This window comes from Narcine bancroftii, chromosome 1 (assembly GCF_036971445.1).
Source record: "Narcine bancroftii isolate sNarBan1 chromosome 1, sNarBan1.hap1, whole genome shotgun sequence".
In the NCBI taxonomy this organism is placed as follows: Eukaryota; Metazoa; Chordata; class Chondrichthyes; order Torpediniformes; family Narcinidae; genus Narcine; species Narcine bancroftii.
In genome coordinates this window covers 163,648,402-163,661,202 of record NC_091469.1, presented here as the reverse complement: position 1 = coordinate 163,661,202, position 12,801 = coordinate 163,648,402, and the positions used below count along the sequence as shown (strand labels likewise).

Below are 12,801 nucleotides of genomic sequence, written 5' to 3'. Positions count from 1 at the left end.
CACCAGGGCCGTATAAAGCCTCAACATCACAATCCTGCTCTTAGATTCTTTTGGTACACGTCTTTGCCCATCCCAGAACTTGGACAATGACATTCCCTGCCTCGATGTACTGTGTTCCAATTCCAACTACCCTCTGGGGAGAGAATTCTTCCTACCATCCCTCTAAACATCAGAAACCTACCCCTCTACCCAATTTACACCCAATTAATCTACACCCTCGGTACATTTCAAACAGTAGAATGAAACCAGAGGCCTTGGGGAAAACCCATGTAGACAGTGCCGGATTTGATCCCTGGTGCCAATCTCTGGCACTGTAAAAGCATTGCCCTATCTGCTATAATAATCATGTCACCCATTCCTGAATGTTCTCTCAGGCCTGACCTGTTGTGTGTGTTCTAACTTTTGCAATCCATCCAAAGGGAGACACCCCAATTTCTCAGTATTAAATTCCACTTGGCAAGCTTCAACCCATCTTACCAACTGATCGATGTTGTCTTGTAGCCTGACAACCCTCAACCCTCCCCACTACCCATCAGAATTTATTGTCATGAACATGTGCCAGCATCACATGCAAATATTAAAGCTGTAAATTACATTAAAAAAAAATAAATTAGTGCAAAGAAGAGAAAGGAATCTGACGGCAGAGGGGAAGAAGCTGTCCGTGAGCCGCTTATTGCTTGTCTTCAGGCTCCCGTTCCTTTTTTCCGAGATAGTAGTGTGAAGAGGGCATGGTCCAGGTAGGGAGGGTCCTTGAGGATAGAGGTTGCTTTCTTGAGGCATCACCTCTTGTAGAAGTCCTCGAGAGGGGACTGATGACCGTGATGGCACTGGCCGAGTTAACAACTCTCTCATCGTTTTCCTGTGCTGTGCATTGGCACCTCTGTACCAGCACTAGTTTTGAATTTAATTGTTGGAGGAGCCAAAATATCAAGAAAACCTTTGTGTGAGGCATTGATCTCTACACAGAGGTTGGTGGGTGAATGGAATGGATTGCCGGATGAGGGAGAAGTAAAACGTGAAAGTCTGCAGACATCACGGTTGAAGTAAAAACAACGCTGGAGAAACTCAGCAGGCAAATTGTGTACTTTACATAGCAAAGATAAAGATACCGAACCGACATTTTGGGCTCGAGCCCCTCATCAAGGTATAAGCAAAATGTAGACAGACACCCGAATAAAATGGTGGAGGAAGGGGGGGGTGGAAGCCGGTCCCAAAGGCAGGAGGTAATAGGTGGAGAAGGGAAGGAGGGCACAGAGGCACATGGGGGGGGGGGGGGGGGGGAAATATGGCTCTGGAAATGGAGAGGGAAGGGTGTGGACATCTGAGGGAAAGAAGGGAGAGGGATGGGGAAGGGAGGGAGGACAGAGAGCAGGTTAGCAGAAACCAGAGAAGTCAATGTTAATGCCATCCGGTTGGAGATTGCTCAGATGGAAAATCAAGTGTTGTTCCTCCAGTTTACACGTGGTGTTGGTGGGATAGTACATGAGGCCAAGGACAGACATGTCAGCATGGAGTGGGATACAGAATTGAAATGGTTGGCCACTGAGAGATCACTGTCACTGATGCGGACAGAGTGAAAGTGTGCAATGAAGCAATCTCCCAGTCTGCGCCCAGTCTCTCCGATGCAGAGAGCGCCACAACGGGAGCACCAGATGCAGTAGGTCACTCCTGGAGATACACAAGTGGAGTGTTGCTTGGTTCATCATTCATGCACAGAATAGAGTGAGGGCTGCAGCACTGGTCACCGGCTTCCAATCACAAACCCAACCCTCCTCTGCATCTGTCATGGTCCTACTTTCCAACGTAATCTGGGTCATAATACATAGGAGTGGAAATAGGCTATTCAGCCCATCAAGTCTGCCCCATATTTCCATCACAGGCTGATCCATTCTCCCACTCAAAGTTATTTATCATTTGATTGTACAAGAAACTGTCCCCTCAGCCCCTCTCCCTGGTCTTCCCCCCATAGCCCTGGGTAAGCAAGAACCTATCAATCTCTCCCTTAAGTACACCCAATGACCTGGCCTCCACAACTGGCCGTGGCAACACATTCCACAGATTCACCACCCTCTGAAGAAATTCCTCTGCATCTCTGTTCTAAGCGATGCCCTTCAATCCTGAAGTAGTGCCCTCTTGTCCTCGACTCTCCCACTGTGTGTTCTAACCTTTTGAACCAGCCTCACACATGGAACTTTGTCAAAAATCAATGTCCAGGACCTCAATCGTTCTGCCCTCATCAATTATTTTTCTTACCTCTTCAAAAATATTCTGTGTGTATCTGCATTCCCTTGTGAGAGGAGGAAGATTTAGGGGAGACGTCAGGGGTAAGATTTTTTTTTTGCGTAGAGTCGTGAGTGCCAGGAATGCATTGCCGGAGTGTTGCTGGACACTGGTGCAATGGGGACGTTTAAAAGACTCTTAGACAGGCACATGGATGTAAGTAAAAGTGAGAGTTATTTGTGTGAGGGAGGGAAGGGTTAGATTGTTGTGGAGCAGGTTACCTGGGTTCAGACAACACCATGGGCCAAAGGGCCTGAAGTATACTGGAATGTTCTGTGTTCTTGTGGCTGGTTTTACTGACCATGTTTAATGGGATCTCCTCTGTCCAGGGTCACCTTGGCTGAACACCACGAGCAGCGAGCCCAGGCAGCCCTCACCTTGATGAGCGAGATGTTGTGTGACACTGTCCAGCTCCCCACCAGTGTGGTCAGGGCTCGAGGGGACAAGCCAGTGAAATCCGCTCAGCACAGACGGAGTGGCTCGGGCAGCACGCCCAGGGGGTAAGTGAGGGATGCGGTTGGTACCGAGTGCATCTCGGGGTCAACGAGAGGAATGGCCACTTGCAGGTCAAAGATGGGCACCTGGGTGTGTGGAGTGAGGTATCTGTCTGTGTTGGTGACTGATTCCCGGTTGCTGTTATGTCAAGTCCCCTTCCATTCCTACAGTGTCCTGTCCATCCTTGGCCTTTTCCTTGGTCAGGGTGATTCTCACTGCCATAAACCAGAGGAAAGGCATCTTACAATCCACCTGCACAGTCTAAACCCCAACGGTATGAACATAGAATGTCTATTGTTATGAATTATATGTCATGAAATTTGTTGTTTTGTGGAAGCATTATGGTGTAGACCAAGTTGCAAAATCACAATTACATAAATATAAGATTTTTTAAAAATAAATAATTGCGAAAAAGTGAAGTTGTGTCCATTAGTTCATTGCCCGCCCTTCACCCCCATAATGTCTGATGCCCTGGCTAACTAAGAACCTATCAATCTCTGGCTTAAGTACACCCAATGACCCGGCCTCCACAACTGCCTGTGGCAACAAATTCCACAGATTCACCACCCTCTGGCTGGAGAAGTTCCTCCGTATCTCTGTTCTAAGTGGACGCCCTTCTATCCTGAAGTTCTGCCCTCGTATCCTTTCTACATCTACTCTGTCAATGCCTTTCAACATTTGAAATGTTTCAATGAGATCGCTCCTCATTCTCCTAAATTCCAACGAGTACAGGCCAAGAGCTGACAAGTGTCCCTCATATGATAACCCTTTCATTACTGGAATCATCCATGTGAACCTCTTCTGAACCCTCTCCAATGTCACCATGTTCTTTCTGAAATAAGGAGCCCCAAACTGCTCACAATCCTCCATGTGAGACCTCACCAGGGCCTTATAAACCCTCAACATCACATTCCTGCTCTTAGATTCTATTCATCTTGAAGTGAACACCACCATCGCATTTACCTTCACCACCGTCTCAACCTGCAAGTTTACCTTCAGGCCGTCCTGCATGAGGATCCCAGGTCCTTTGCATCTGGGCATTTTCAATTTTCTCCCCATTTAGAAAACAGTCTGCCTGTTTATTTCTTTCCACCAAAGTGCACGACCGTACACTTTATGACATCACATTTCATTTGCTACCTCCCTGCCCATTCTCCTCATCTTCTACTGCAGCCTCCGTTTCCTCTACACAATCTACTCCTCCATCTTCCTTCGTATCATCTGCAAACTTGGCCACAAAGCCATTCATTCCATAATCCAAATCATTAATATACAACATAAAACCGGCCCCAACACCGACCCATGAAACACCACCAGCAAAAGTGAAAACACAACGCTGGAGAAGCTCCAGCAGGTTCAAACATTGTGTTTTTACTTCAACCACGGTGTCGACAGATTTTTGTGTTTGACTTTGGAACACCACTAGCAACTAGCAGCCAATTACAATAGGATGCCTGTATCTGACTGCTTCCTGTCCATCGGTCAGACTAGTATGTGTCCTCTTATCTTCCTCACACACAGAAATGCTGGAGCAATTCAGCAGGTTTCGCAGGGAGCAGAGGAGATAAGGATATATTACCGATGTTTTGGGCCTGAGTCCTTTGTCAAGGTATGAGGTTCAGGCCCAAAATGTCGGTAATATATCTTTACCTCTTATGGACAGTGTGAGACCAGCTGAGCTGCTCCAGCGTTTCTGTGCTTTTACTACAATCACAGATTCTGCAGACTTTCCTGTTTCACTCTTATCAAGTAGCCTCTTGAACAGCACCTTGTCAAAGGCCTTTTGAAATCAAAATACACTTTCAGCCTCCACCACCATCCCTGGCAAGGCATTCCAGGCCCCCACAACTCTCTGTGTAGAAACCTTACCCCGACGTCTCCCCTAAACTTCCCTTCCTTCACTTTGTACACACATCCTCTGGTGTTTGCTATTCCTACCCTGGGAAACAGGCGCTGGGCGTCCACCTTATCTATGCCTCTCTTCATCTTGTAGACCTCTATTTAGTCTTCTTTCATCATTCTTCGCTCCAAAGAGAAAAGTCCCAGCTCTGCTAACTTTGTTTCATAAGACTTTTTTTCCAATCCAGGCAACATTCTGGTGAATCTCTTCTGTCCCCTCTCCATAGTTTCCACATCCTTCCTGTAATGTGACCAGAACTGAACACAATTCTCCAAATGTGGTCTCAGCAGAGATTGATAGAGTTGCAACATGAGCTCCTGACTCCTGAACTCAATCCCCCGAGTTATGAAACCCAGCATCCCATTAGCCTTCTTAACTATCGTATCAACCTGTGCGGTGACCTTGAAGGATATATGGATTTAAACTCCAAGGATCCTCTGTTCATCCACACTCTTAATTAACTGACCATTAACCCTGTACTCAGTCTTCTGGTTTGTCCTTCCAAAATGCATCACCGCACACTTATCTGGACTGAACTCCATCTACCCCTTTTCTGCCTGACTCTGCATCGTGTCCATATCCTGTTGATTCTGTCCAACCTCTCTTACCCTCTCCACATTGTACTGGCTGCCTCCCCTCTGCCCTGTCCATCTTGATCAAGGGCTCCTACCCAAAACGTTCTTGATCTCCAACAGATTGCTCCACCCGTTGAGTTTCTCCAGTAGATTGTTTTGTGGATGTTTGTCTGTGTGTTTGTGCGCCTAGATGGCACGCATCTTGGCTGTGCAGAGATCGTGTTTGTGGATCCACAGTGGGACGTGAAGTGTGCGTGTGTGGGAACGTATGCACAGACTGAGTGTATGGGTAGGTGTAATGTGTGCACTAGAACTGTACAGTCTGTGTTTGTGCACCCCTGAGGTGTGCTGGATGTACACAGTTTGAGTATATTCCCGTTGAGTGTGTTTGGGTAAGTGTGTACAAATGCACTTGGTATGTATAGGCTGTGTCACTCTGGATGGGTGTGGTCTGCTTGTGTGCATGCTGTGTGTGAACTGTCTCTGTGTGATCTGTGCGTGTGCATTACCTGCGTGTGTGGACAGGGTCGGAGTCTGTGACCGTGCCCTCACTCTGCTCTGTGTTACAGGAGGAGTCCAGCCTCCCGCAGTCTGTCGGCCGGTCGAGCCTCATGGAGCCTGTCAGACACCTTCACGATGGGGGGAGCACGATCCTCACCCCCATCCCCAGGGAAGGCCGTACAGCTGGGTGAGTACTTCCTCCCCCACCACAGAGGGCCATTCAGTTAGGTGAGTACCTCCTCTTCCCTACGGAAGGCTCTCCCACTGGTTGAGCACCATTACCTTGTACATCGATGTCTGCATCAGAAAATCTCTCACTTACCCTGGGAGAGTCGAGTTTTACCTATCCCAAGGTTGGAAGAGTGACATAATCTGGACAATGAACACAGGCTCAACTCAAATAGTGACCACGGGCCCGGCCTGGGGAGCGACAACAGGCCTAGGGAATGACCACAGGTTCAGCTCAGAGGGTGACTGCAGGCCTGGCCTAGGGAATGACCACAGGTTCAGCTTGGAGAGTGACCACAGGCCTCTCCCAGCTAGTGTCGAGGGTGGTATGGAGAATGACCATTTCTGACCTTGGGGGTATGGGGAGTGATCACATCTGCCCTGGTGACCACGTCTGGCCCGGGGATGAGTGCTGGTGCAGGGGAGTAATTGATACATTCCCATCCCCAGTCTGTCAACCCCTCCACACGGCAGCAGATGACTTAGACGACACCGACTCCCTGTCCCGTTGGAGCCCCCCTGAATTAATCCGGCACATCCTAGCCCGGGACACAGAACCCCTCCTCCAGGTAAATCCCTGCACCGTCTGGGGAGTCCAGGGGTGGGGTGGGAGAGGGGTATGGAGGGGGAGGGGTGGAAAGTGGAGTCATGATGGGGCAATGGAGATGGGCATAATATGTCGAGTTGGGGAAGTGTATAGAGGTGGAGCGAGCAGAAGGGAGGGGTTGGGAGTGTGTTGGAGGGAAAGTTGGGAGGGGAGGGGTGGGAGTGTTTCGGGAGGGCAGGGGAAAGGGTAGGAATGTTTCAGGAGGGAAGGAGTGGGAGTTTTGGGAGGGCAGGGGAGGGTCTGGCAATGTGTGGGGAGGGGTTGGGGTGATGATCCCACAGGTCTGTGCGTGACAGGAGAGTGGGTGAATTGGTTATAAAAGGGAGCGGTGGATCTGGGATGGGGGAGGGATTTGAGTGGATCTGGGAGGGAGAGAAGGTGAGATGAGACGTGTCCGGGGGGAGGGAGGGATAGGGGGGCGATGTGGGGTGATTGATGGGGTAAGTCTGGGGGGAGGGAGGGAGATGGTGGGGGTAAGGCAATGGGTATTTCAGGGGTGGGAAGCGAGGGTATAGGGTGGAGGAGACGATAGGACAGTGGGAAGGGGAAACGGTGGCAGAGCAATGGGACAGGTCTGTGGGCTGGTGGGGAGGGGGAGTGTGGGGGGGGGAGGGGATGGGTCAAATCTGGGGCAGTGGGCCAGAATGCGAGTTGGTGATTGAACCTTTTCTGCCCTTTTTGTGTCAGGAGGCAGACGTGGAGGATCCCCATCCTGGGGCCAGGGCAGATCAGGATGTACAGTCAGACACCATCGATGACGTCCTTTGTGAGCTGGACTGGAACTCTGTCAACTGCATGGTGGCCAGCAGGAACCAGAAGTGAACAGCTGATGTCACACCGTCAACCCCAGGCTCACCGAGGCTGTACTCACCCACCCCCACCCATATCACACACACCCCCAGCCTCTCCCCATCCCACCCCCTGACACCAAACCCCCGTCTCCTCTCCCCCTTACACCAACCCCTCCGTCCCCTCTCCCACCCCTTACACCGTCCCCCATCCCCTCTCTCATCCCTTACACCAGACTCCCCTCCCCTCTCCCCCTTACACCAAACGCCCCGTCCCCTCCCACCCCTTACACCAAACCCCCCCAACCCCCTCCCACCTCCTACATAAACCCCTGTACTCTCTCCCACTCCTTACACCAAACCCTCTGTAACCTCTCCAGACCCCCCTGGACCCTCTCCCAACCCACCTTACACCCCATAAACCCTGCTTGAACCATTTACATATAATAAGCACACTGTAACTGCTCCAACTCCCCACCCACATTCTAAACCTTCCACTCCAATCCTCTCTCCATAAATTTTTCATGCCTACTGTACACCTTGTGATTCCAAACACACACTCCACATCCACTGAAACCATCCAAATTCATTACAAACTCACAGAATGTCATTGAAATCTTCCAGCAATACTGTACAGTTACAGTCAGTGCCCGTGTATAAACAACTCTGAGTGGCCCTCACCCTTAACAAACAGCAGAACGAATTGTTCTGTGTTTAATAAATAGCAGCCTTGTACAGTTAGATATGACCCTTACCCTGGTAAACCAGTGACTGTCCCGTCGCACGTGACCCTTACCCTGGTAAACCAGTGACTGTCCCGTCGCACGTGACCCTTACCCTGGTAAACCAGTGACTGTCCCGTCGCACGTGACCCTTACCCTGGTAAACCAGTGACTGTCCCGTCGCACGTGACCCTTACCCTGGTAAACCAGTGACTGTCCCGTCGCACGTGACCCTTACCCTGGTAAACCAGTGACTGTCCCGTCGCACGTGACCCTTACCCTGGTAAACCAGTGACTGTCCCGTCGCACGTGACCCTTACCCTGGTAAACCAGTGACTGTCCCGTCGCACGTGACCCTTACCCTGGTAAACCAGTGACTGTCCCGTCGCACGTGACCCTTACCCTGGTAAACCAGTGACTGTCCCGTCGCACGTGACCCTTACCCTGGTAAACCAGTGACTGTCCCGTCGCACGTGACCCTTACCCTGGTAAACCAGTGACTGTCCCGTCGCACGTGACCCTTACCCTGGTAAACCAGTGACTGTCCCGTCGCACGTGACCCTTACCCTGGTAAACCAGTGACTGTCCCGTCGCACGTGACCCTTACCCTGGTAAACCAGTGACTGTCCCGTCGCACGTGACCCTTACCCTGGTAAACCAGTGACTGTCCCGTCGCACGTGACCCTTACCCTGGTAAACCAGTGACTGTCCCGTCGCACGTGACCCTTACCCTGGTAAACCAGTGACTGTCCCGTCGCACGTGACCCTTACCCTGGTAAACCAGTGACTGTCCCGTCGCACGTGACCCTTACCCTGGTAAACCAGTGACTGTCCCGTCGCACGTGACCCTTACCCTGGTAAACCAGTGACTGTCCCATCACACGTGCACTGATCTTTACCCTTGATAAACAGGATTCTGTACAATAGCAGTCCATTTGGACCTTCCTGAACAGAGGTGTCCTGTCCTTGGGGGTCACGGACACTTGGAACCCAGTAAAGGTTCAGCGAGGAGTGTGGCTATTTGTGATGCACTGCACTCCAGGAAATATTTATTTGTACAATTGTTACTGTCATGCACATCCAGTAAAGTTTTACCCTGTGCTCATGCCTGCCTTTAACTTGCTTTGAGTCCACACAGAAGAGAGAGGCCATGGATGTGGCCACTGGCCCTTGGAGGGAGACTGGTGGGGCAAAGGGCCCTAGAAGGCATGCACTCAGTGGGAATTAAGAGTCGGGAGATGGGAGGGTAATTAAGGACAGTTGGTATAACGATTCCAAAATCACTTTTTATGTCAGTTTTTACAAACTTAAATCATAGAAAAGATCACTCCTTTGCTCCTCATTGTGAAGTTGAAGGTTGGATGCGAGTGAGAGATGGTCTTAAACTCCAGGCATCTGTGGTCTGCAATACAGGGTGTTCTCCGTGGTAGCTGAAGACCAGCTCTGCTGGGCCGAATGGTCTGTTTCTGTCTCTGATGGTGTTGGAGTGATGTATACAGGGCCAGATGTAGACGTGGAGTGGAGAGGTGATCCAGGCAAAGGAAGTCTTGAGCACGGGCACTGCGTGGAGTTTGGACATTCTCTCTGTGCCCACATCCCAAGGACTCGGATTAATTGATTCCAGGTGTGAAGGTGAAGAACGGATCAGTGGGAATGTGGGAGAATTCTGCACCTACACGAAGATGGTTAGATTGCTGTTGGATTATTGTGTGAGATTCTGGTTGTGAAACTGTAGAAAGGACATGATTGCACTGGAGAGGGTGCTGAAGAGATTGGCCTGGCTTTCGAAAAAGGAAGTCATGCCTGAGGGGGTAGGTGAGGCATTGATGAAATGTCTGGCAGCAAAAGTTATGGATCAATGCTGTAAAATGGGTTTCTTCAAGATGGGACCAGACATCGTGATTGAAGTAAAAACACGACGCTGGAGAAACTCAGCTGGTTAAACAATGTCCTTAATGTAGCAAAGATAAGGTTACTTAACCAGCGGTTTGGGCTAGTGGCCTTCATTTTATTTATTTAAACATTTTTATTCAAAAATCCCACCACCGTGGGATCTGCACCCAAGATGGTGGCGCCTATAATCGGCAGTGACCACGAGGGGTTGCAGACTCAGGGGAAGCAGCAGTCTGGCGCAGGGCACCAGAAAACAGGGCCACTACTCTCTGAGAAGGAGGAGATGGCCCACGGGATGGTGGCCATGGAGGTGGTGAGGGGTTCTGCATCTGAAGAATACACAGACTCCAGGCTGCTGGTGACTTCGAGGAATCCACACAGGCTGAGGGTGCTGAGAACTGCAGGTGGAAGACCGCGGATTCGAGGAAGAAGCTGATTGGAGTAAGAGTGGTCAGGTGACCTGAGGAGCGGCAGCAGTTGGATTTTAAAAAGGTGCAAGGTGGCAGCAAGAAGTTGATTGGGGGAAGAAGCTGAGTATCCCTATAACAGCAAGGGATTGAGTAGTGGAGCAGTCATCGTCAGAGTGGACTGAGTCAGAGTGGGAAGGCTTTGGCTCGACAGGCTTCAGCAGGGACAGGTAAGAGGTGAGGGATAGTGGCAGTTTTTTTTAATTTTTATTTTTCACACCATAAATCCCATTAACCATGATACACACTTTTTCCTTTTCACACATATACAGTGCCATTTTCTCCCCCCTCCCTCCTCCCATCCCACCCTCCCTACCTCCCCACTCCCGTCCATTTAAAGTACAAAATCTAAGATACATTAAACCAGTCAGACAATGTTGTCATTCAATAAACATAAACAAGAAATTCCACTGAGTCAATTCTTTTCATTTCCTTCTCCTTTCGTTAATTTAGGTAATGATTGTCCCCGGTAGGTTTTCGCTATTGTATTTAATGTAAGGCTCCCATATTTGTTCAAATATTTCAATATTATTTCTTAAACTATATGTTATTTTTTCTAATGGAATACATTTATTCATTTCTATATACCATTGTTGTATTTTCAAATTATCTTCCAATTTCCAGGTTGACATAATACATTTTTTTGCTACGGCTAGGGCTATCTTAACGAATCTTTTTTGTGCATCCTCCAAATCAATTCCAAATTCTTTATTTTTTATGTTACTTATGAGGAAGATCTCTGGATTCTTTGGTATATTGTTTTCTGTTATTTTATTTAATATCTGATTGAGATCTTCCCAAACTTTTTCTACTTTCTCATACGTCCAGATTGCAAGAATTGTTGTTCCCATTTCCTTTTTACAGTGAAAACATCTGTCAGATACTGTTGGGTCCCATTTATTTAACTTTTGAGGTGTAATGTATAGCCTGTGTATCCAGTTATATTGTATCATACGTAACCTCGTATTTATTGTATTTCTCATCGTTCCAGAGCATAACTTCTCCCATGTTTCCTTTTTTATCTTTATATATAAATCTTGTTCCCATTTTTGTTTAGTTTTACCATTTGTTTCCTCATTCTCCTTTTCTTGCAGTTTAATATACATATTTGTTATAAATCTTTTGATTATCATTGTATCTGTAATCACATATTCAAGTTACTTCCCTCTGGTAACCTCAGACTGCTTCCTAATTTGTCCTTCAAGTAGGATCTCAATTGGTAGTATGCCAGCACTGTATCTTGAGTTATATTGTATTTATCTTTCATTTGTTCAAAGGATAATAATCTATTTCCTGAAAAACAATTTTCTATTCTTTTGATCCCTTTTTTCTCCCATTCTCTAAAGGAAAGGTTATCTATTGTAAAAGGGAGTAACTTATTTTGCGTCAATATTAGTTTTGGTAATTGATAATTTGTTTTATTTCTTTCTACATGAACCTTCTTCCAAATATTGAGGAGATGATGTAATACTGGAGAACTTCTATGTTGTACCAATTTTTCATCCCATTTATATAATATGTGTTCAGGTATCTTTTCCCCTATTTTATCTAATTCTAATCTAGTCCAATCTGGCTTTTCCCTTCTTTGATAAAAATCTGATAGGCATCTTAATTGTGCGGCTCTATAATAATTTTTAAAGTTTTACAGTTGAAAGCCTCCTTGTTTATACCATTCTGTTAATTTATCTAGTGCTATCCTCGGTTTCCCCCCTTTCCATAAAAATTTCCTTATTATTTTCTTTAACTCCTTGAAGAATTTCTCTGTCAGTTGTATTGGCAATGCCCAAAATAGGTATAATATCCTTGGAAAAATGTTCATTTTAATACAGTTTATCCTTCCTATTAGTGTTAGTGGTAAATCTTTCCAATGCTCTAAATCATCCTGTAATTTTTTTCATTAGTGGATAATAATTGAGTTTATATAGTTGGCCGAGATTTTTATTTATTTGTATACCTAGGTATCTTATTGCTTGCATTTGCCATCCAAATGGTGATTCCTTCTTAAATTTTGAGAAATCCGCATTATTCATTGGCATTGCTTCACTTTTATTTACGTTAATCTTGTAACCCAACACTTCTCCATATTCCTTCAATTTCTTATATAATTCTTTTATTGATAGTTCTGGTTCTGTTAAGTATACTATAACATCATCCGCAAATAAACTGATTTTATATTCCTTGTCTTTTATTTTTATCCCTTTTATATTATTTTCTGTTCTTATCAATTCTGCTAGTGGTTCTATAGATAACGCGAACAATAAAGGTGATAGTGGGCATCCCTGCCGTGTTGACCTGCTTAAGTTAAATTGCCTTGATATATATCCATTTACTGTCACTTTCGCCAA

At 47.2% G+C, this 12,801-nt stretch overlaps 1 protein-coding gene across 1 annotated transcript in view; it reads left to right on the top strand.

Annotated features, from left to right (window-relative positions):
• cplane1 (ciliogenesis and planar polarity effector 1) overlaps positions 1-10,861 on the top strand; it is a 248,313-nt gene extending 237,452 nt beyond the window's left edge. The window contains exons 61-64 of the mRNA XM_069915448.1: positions 2,610-2,780; positions 5,820-5,938; positions 6,430-6,548; positions 7,274-10,861. Coding sequence (XP_069771549.1) covers positions 2,610-2,780; positions 5,820-5,938; positions 6,430-6,548; positions 7,274-7,408 — 544 coding nt within the window. The 3' untranslated portion in view covers positions 7,409-10,861. The remainder of the gene's footprint in view (positions 1-2,609; positions 2,781-5,819; positions 5,939-6,429; positions 6,549-7,273) is intronic.
• The last annotated feature ends 1,940 nt before the right edge of the window (positions 10,862-12,801 follow it).